The sequence below is a fragment of the Equus quagga genome, chromosome 21, assembly GCF_021613505.1.
Source record: "Equus quagga isolate Etosha38 chromosome 21, UCLA_HA_Equagga_1.0, whole genome shotgun sequence".
Classification (NCBI taxonomy): domain Eukaryota; kingdom Metazoa; phylum Chordata; class Mammalia; order Perissodactyla; family Equidae; genus Equus; species Equus quagga.
The window spans coordinates 37,267,752-37,274,791 of NC_060287.1; the positions used below are offsets into that span (position 1 = coordinate 37,267,752).

The 7,040-nt window shown below is 54.3% G+C and overlaps 1 protein-coding gene across 1 annotated transcript; it reads right to left on the reverse strand.

Moving 5' to 3' along the window:
* Positions 1–3,469: 3,469 nt before the first annotated feature.
* On the reverse strand, positions 3,470–5,564 carry LOC124231307 (trefoil factor 2-like). Its single transcript, XM_046648017.1, has 3 exons — positions 5,486–5,564; positions 4,644–4,793; positions 3,470–3,630 (listed from the first exon to the last, which is right to left on the reverse strand). Exons 1-3 carry the CDS (start codon positions 5,562–5,564, stop codon positions 3,470–3,472), a joined length of 390 nt encoding a protein of 129 aa, XP_046503973.1.
* Between the last annotated feature and the right edge of the window lie 1,476 nt (positions 5,565–7,040).

Genomic DNA, 7,040 nt, shown 5'->3' on the forward strand with positions numbered 1-7,040 from the left:
GAGACCCAGAGGACATGAGGACAAGAAGTGCTGACAGGCCTGATGTCCAGACTGTCCTGGAAGGAGCTCCATTTAGTGGGGGCCCGCTATGCACCAAGCAGCTCACAGACATTGCTTTTAATTCCCACCATAACCCTGCTAGGGATGTAATTATTACCCGTATTTTAAAAATAGAAAACCTGAAAATCTGAGAGCTAAGAGACCCTCTCCAAGGTCACACACTTGGGACATCAACCCAAGCGTGCACCGTGACGTCTCCCATTGTTCCCTCTGCCAAAGAGCTGGCCAGTCCCCTCTCTTATAATTGCTTCTGAAAGTACCTTCAGCACCTGAACCAGCCAGGCAAGGGCCTGGATCACCCAAGGAGCAAGAGACCAGGACAGTGGGAGTGAGGGACCAGAGCTGGCCGGCCCCTTCCCCTGCTCCCAACGGGGCTGTTCGCTGCTGGGCCCTCTGCACCATGCCTGGCCCTCCTGCTCGTCAGCAACATCCCTGCTGCAGCCCAGCAGTGACTGTGGGGGCCTCTGGACGGAGACAAGGAAGTAGCTCATCAGAGGAGGAGAGAGAGGAAGAAAGAGCCCAAACAGAGAGAGACAGCTGAAGAGGGGGAGAAGGAGAAAGAAAGCTTGGTCTTTCTGATGGGGGTGGGTTCGAATGTCACCACTTGTTCCTCCAGAGGCAATAAGGACCCTCCGGTGGCCCATCCAAGGAAGTAGGAGGAAGAGGGATTTTCTGAAACACCTTGAGATGCCATGTAGTTAACTGTAACCAATGGCATTGAGCGAGCAGGAGTTAGAATATTTGAAACAGATTAAAATGGCCTAAGGACTCCCAAGCCCATGACTGTGGCGACACCACTGAAATTGCCTAAGAAACCATACTCAATTATCAGAAGGGCAACGTCGGAAGCGGCTCAGCATTAGGGGCAGTCATGCATCACAGGGCATTCTAAAGGAGGAAGTGGGGTCGGGGGTGAAGGGAATAGCCGGGGAAGAGAAGCATCACTCCTGCCCCCAGAGGTTCCCACCAAGTGGCCCACACATGAAGCCATCAACAGGAGCTTCCGCCACCCCAGCCCTCGAGATGGCCACCTACAGTGCCATCCCGGGAGCAGAACCTCCAAATTCTCAGTCCAGGAGTGTTGGTATGAATAATGCATGGGACCCCTGCAGAGGGTGTCAAAGGCCCTTTCTGAAATACAAATACATGGGCCTGGCTTGGCGTTCTTTGGGTGTGGCCGGGCCTGGCTGAGTCAGGGACACGTCAACCACACAGTGAGGACACGCCACACGGAGAGGGACGTGGCACTCTGTGATGACTATGTGCATAATTGTCTCCACTGGCCACTGGTCTTAAGTGTTTTCGGAGCCCCCATGTTCCAACGAGAGCCAAGGTTTTATTGAGTTTACGAGTGTGTTGAGCAAGATAAAAGACACAACGGTGACTTGAGGCCGTGTGTGGCCCCCTGCTCAAAGCAGGAGTCCTGAGAGGTGATGTGGGTCCAAGTCCCTTCCTCAAAGAAACACTTTTTAAAATTCCCACCTTTCCATGCGAAGCCAGTGGCACTCATCCTCCCCACTCTGGAAGGAGAGGCCCTGGATTTCCGAGGGGACAGGTGGACCACTGGGTGACACATCTGCCAAGCCAGTGGGCTCAGGGGGAGTGGACGAGGAGGCAGAAGTGGCAGAAAGGCTGGCCTAATGTCATCCTCCCAGCACTCCCACCCAGAGCTAAAGAACGCCAGGAGCCCCTCCTGCAGACGCATAAAATATCCTTCATGCAATAACCTGCCCACAGGCTGGTGCAGCCCTGAAGGAAGCTGTCAGCTTCCTCCTTGGACCAGCTTCCAATTGCTGCCTATTGTTGCAGCTGCCCTCAGGTAGAGGGGCGCAAACATGGAAGCAAAGAGCTGGGAGAGCATTCGGAGCTCCCCCAGCCATGCCCCTCCCTCCCCACATCAGGGGTAGGTGACAGGTTGCCTTGCACTTCACAGCAAGCGGACTGTGACACATTTGGTGAACGTGGAGCAACTCTGTAATTGCACTCTGAAATTTTATGTTACGCCCAGAGGTTTTTAGGGCTGAAGTCATTTGAGTTTTTACACACATGATTGGGTACGGGAGTTACAGAGTGACTTCGGAGTCTGGAATTCACTTATGTGCAATATTTCATTGCTGCTAGAGCAGCCTATGAGAAGAATTGTTGCTCTCACAGGAAGTGAAAGAGTATTAAAATTACACACACACTCATACAAGGACACAAACCCTCTCACACACGCACACTGCTATCGCCACCTCTGCGTCAACAAAGGCAAAATGAAATTTAGCAGATTTTAAGGGTTTTCTTTATTTGAAGAAATCATATGTATTGAATCGTATCCCTTAAAAAGGATAAAAAGCAGATTAAGAAAACCCAGGGATTCAGGAAACATGAAATATGAAACTGATGCGATGGTGAGAATTCTTCGTTTGTTTCAGAACATCCAGGGAGCCTGGCGGGTCCTCTGAAGCCACTGCCTCTTAATAGTGACAGTCTGGAAATTTTAAAAGCGAGACGGTTGGTGGGAGCGCCAGGGAGCGGAGGGAGCCTGCGCTAAGAGGCCCGTGGGTCCTCAGTCCTGCTGAGGAGGGAGCAGCCCTCCTGGGGCACCATCCCCCAGGGCTGCAGTATCCTCCCAGGACCCATTCTCCCCAAATAACTGTCGATTGTCCAGGGACACCCTTAGGTCACAGGAAAAACCACTTTGGAATTTCTGAAAGTGAAGGCCGCCCTCTTTGGAGAACCCCGATAAACTAAAAATGGGAAGGAAAGCATCCTTCAAGGATGAGAGCACTCTCCCGTTTTTTGGAAAACACCTGGTCTTTCTTCGATCTCGCCAAACTCAGTGCCAGGAGACACCCTGTAACTAAGGGGGTTGGGGACGGGGACTGGGCACTCTGGGATGGCACCAGAGCGTGATGCTGCGCACAGAACTGTCACTCGAGGTCACATGTGCGAGAACAGTGAGGTCCACCAGAGAAGGGACCACACGGGCTTTGTTCTGGACCCCGTCCTGGCACCCAGCACAGCGATGGCGTTTGGTAGCACCTTCCAAGGGTGGTTGAATTGCAGCAAAATGGGCAATGCCACCAGACTGTGCTGGGATCCAGGGCTGAGAACGAGGGGCTTTCTACAACCAGCACCACGGGAGCACTGGAGGCTTAAAAATCGTTGAAAAGAAGCTGCCATTGTTGAGAACATTCTGGACTTGCCTTCAGAGCTGGTTTACGATAAAGGCAGGTTCACACCTCTGTCTACGTTTTTCCTGAAATGGCCACCCACTGGCTTCCGGGACCCTGGCCTTGGGTGGCATTTAGGCATCGAGTCCAGCTTAGGACCCGACACAGCTCCCCTCCCCTCGGCCCCACCCCCAAGCTCCCACCTTCCCCGAGAAATCCCCCAGGTCCAGGAACCAGATGGCGGGTTGGTCCTACAGGACGTTACCTTCCACAGAGATAGGGAAGAAACACCAGGGCACTTGAGTGATGTCATCGGAAAAGCAGCACTTCCGAGATGCGCACTCTTCAGGACTGATGCCCGGGTAGCCACAGTTCTTGCGGTCTGAGACTTCCATGACACACTCTTCCAACTCTGGCCACACGTCCCCCGGATTTGGGAAAGGAACAACACGGAGACTCGATTAAGCCAGCTGATTAACTAGAAACATCTATTCCCATCTTCCCAAGGGAACAACTGCTGGATTTACAGCCTCAGTGTATCATGAGGGACTTCTGGGACTGTGACACCCAAGGACTGTGACACCCAAGGTTGGTCAGCAGTTGGCCAACCCTTCCTCCCCACAGAAGTCACGCGTCAGAGAATCGGAAGGACTGGGGCCTTGGGAAAATCATTTTGCCTCTCTGGTCTTAGTATGCCTCTCTGTAAAATAGGGCGGCCCACGTGATGAGAAAAGGCTGGTGAGTGTCCTTTAAGGATATAAAGCATTGGCCAAGCTATTGAAGCCCCATAATACTTCCACTAGAGGGAGAGCCTGGCTAACAACCAGCCTAACAACCAGCCTAATAACCAGTCTAATAACCAGCCTAATAACCAGCCTACCAACCAACCATTGGCTGTGTTTCCTCAGAGTCCAGGGAGCCTCTGACTGACTTCTGGGGGTGTGGACGTGACTCCACACACACCGGTGTGCTTCGCACAAACCCCTTCTTTTGTGCATGCCTTGGAATCAATGACTTTCTATCTCGATAACATGCACTGACATAGAATTCATTTTCCAAAGACAAGCCTAGACGTCTTAACTTAATTTCTTCACATTTGAGGTCTGTTGGCAGTTACGTTAATGGCGTCCTATAAAATGCCTTCATCTCCCCCTTAGAAACTTCTTCAGAAGTCACACTTTTGGAGCTGGGAGGGGCCTGAGAGTTGCTTGTCCCTCAAATACAGTAAAGCTGATGGGTTCTCACAAACGTCTGTGGAAAGGGCAAACAGCTGACCCCGGGGCTCCAGGCATGGGCGTGGGCTGAGGGGGCGCGTTTTCTCTTCCCTGTGGGCTTGCCTGGGCCAGTGTCCACGAGCACCATGGAGCGGGTCCTGGACTCTGGCCATGGGCCTGGGAAGAGGGTCTGGCACCTGCGGCAGGTTACCTTGCTTCGGGAGGGGCGTGAAACACCAGGGAACCCCGCGGATGCTGGAGTTGAAGCAGCAGCCAGAGGCAAAGCACTGGTCACTTGTGATGCCCGGGAAGCCACAGTTGTCCCTCTCATTGGGTTCGATGCGCGAGCACCGGCAGGGGGCTGCGGAAAGACCCTCTGTCAGCCACTCCCCACACTCGCTCCCCACCTGCTCCCGGGACACGTTCGGGACGCCTCCATCGGTCCTGCTGCCACACGGGAAACTGCCAAGTCTCGTCTTGCCCGTGTTTGAGCTATGCAACATCCTTCTGAGGAACTGAAAGGGCTTTGCTGAAATTATTTTATTAGTAAAAAACAAAAGAGAAACCTTCCGGAAAGAGGGTGCACAGATGGCCCCAGGAAAAGGTCAAGATAGAAGGTGAGCAAGGTGAGGGACTCCGGCCCCAGCCCCTCTCCTCAAGCTGGCCCATCTGTGGTCATCCCGACATTCTCCCAAAGGAGGCCTTCCTTGGAGGTCTCTCGGAGCATTGGGTGTCCTCCCCAAATGGCGGGAAAGGCAGGGTGAATGTACGCGGGAGCTGGCATGTGGCCAACGTCACAAATCTCAGGATGCCATTTTTGCTGCCTCCCCTCTCAAGTTAACTCATCATTCCACCTTTTCACTCCAATGGAAACAAACAGGAATGGAGACCCACCACCGAGGGCCGAGGGAGGTCCTGCAGAAGGCAAGGAACTTGCATGCCCCCATTGCGTCTGGAGGCATTAGAAGTTTCTCGGGGCTCGCTGGCCCAAATGCTCCCTTGCCCAGTTGAGGACACTGAGCCTTGGTGGGCTGGTTACAGGCATGCACTTACAGGGTTTCTGGGCCATGGCCAGGGCACCCAGCCCCAGGACGAGGAGCGCTGCCAGGAGACGCGCGGCTTGAGGTCCCATGTCCACACTCAGCTGCACCCCAAGGCCGCCTGCAGAATGCACAGCTCCCACTGCCAGGGGGCTTTATAATCTCCTCTCTGTTTGCTCAGCAAGCACAGATAACCTTTCTCCCCCATGGCACCAGTCTTCGGATCCTTTGTCAGGAGAGCTGTTGAGATAGCTCAGCCAGGAGGCCGAGCACAGACCCAGTAGCCATGCGGAGCAGGCGAAGCTTCCGGGCTGGGGTGCCATGCTCCCTGTCCGCCAGCGTGGCCTCCCCCTGCCCCGGGCAGGGAGTGGTCATGCCAGGATGCCGACGTGGAAAACTGGCCACGTGCACGTCTGACGCTGGGCCCTCACAGGCTCACACCCGGGAAGGGATAAGTCATCTATTTTTCCTGATAAAGTATGTGGCTACTGCAGGAATTTTGTAAAATATTGGGCTGAAGGCTACTGGGGAAAATGACCCCACCAGCTGGCGGCATAGAAGGGGCACCTCCTCCAGGGCTGCACAGAGACCTCTCCCAGCCCCTCGTCTGCATCTCCTTGTCTTCGTCTTGGGAAGGAGCCTGTTCTCCGTGGAGGCCAGACTGACCCGGGACAGGAACAGCCTGGGGCGACTGTAAATTACCAAGTTCATCTCAGCAAACCCCTGATGCTCCTTGTTTTTTTTTCTTCTGTGTTCCCTAAAAGATGGCACCTGTAACCCAGCCCGTGCCCGGGGGTAAGATGCTCCAGGGAAGGGAGTTTGTGGATAGGACAGAAAGAGAAAGGAGAGAAGCTAGAGGGGAGACCCCCCCCCCCCCCCCAATGGAAGGAGAGGGAAGACCAGCAGGAAGCAGAGAGGAGACCGTAAGTTCTCCCCCTCCAGAGGACTTATGGGAGCTCGCCAGTCTGTAAGTCATGGGTTGAGCAGCCAAGGACTCAAAGATGCATGGAATCCAAAACCCTGGGTCCTCAGGGTCCAGACAGCAGGCTTCTGCCGGACCCAGCTCTAGCTCCTCCAGACTGGATCCCTGACTATCTACCCACAGAGCAACCATAGGGCCCCCATCTTTGAAAACCTTGAAAAGTCGACTTTCCCCATGCCACGCCCCTGTCACCCTTAGTCACCACTGAGACGTAAGGGCCCTGCGTTATCCATTCTCTCCTGGATTCCCATCCACACTCTCCTCTCTGCTTCCTCCACCTGACCCACCTTCCCACTGCCCCCATCCTGCCCCTTCCAGGATTCCCGCTGAAACCACCTGATCCACGCCAGAGAGGCTACTCCTCTTCCTTGCCATCCCTAAGCCTCCCACCCCTCCTTGCCCTCGTGGAAGCCTGCATTTTCCCTGAGATGCTTCCCTTGCATCCACGTCAGAGGGAGGCGCTCAGGTCCCCACCCAAGGGACCAACCACCTACACAGTGCTTTTGTGCAAATCAGAGAAAGGCACGTTTTCTTTAAGACAAGTGACTTCCACCTGTGGGAAATCATGGCGATAGGAGTCTACAGG

Excerpts from the sequence above, each read along its gene's own strand:
- LOC124231307 (XM_046648017.1), bottom strand. The coding sequence starts at position 5,564 with ATGGGACCTCAAGCCGCGCGTCTCCTGGCAGCGCTCCTCGTCCTGGGG. Across the intron at positions 4,794-5,485 it reads GGCCATGGCCCAGAAACCCT|CCCCCTGCCGGTGCTCGCGC; the intron begins GTAAGTGCATGC and ends GTCTTTCCGCAG. Across the intron at positions 3,631-4,643 it reads CACGCCCCTCCCGAAGCAAG|AGTTGGAAGAGTGTGTCATG; the intron begins GTAACCTGCCGC and ends ACGTGTGGCCAG.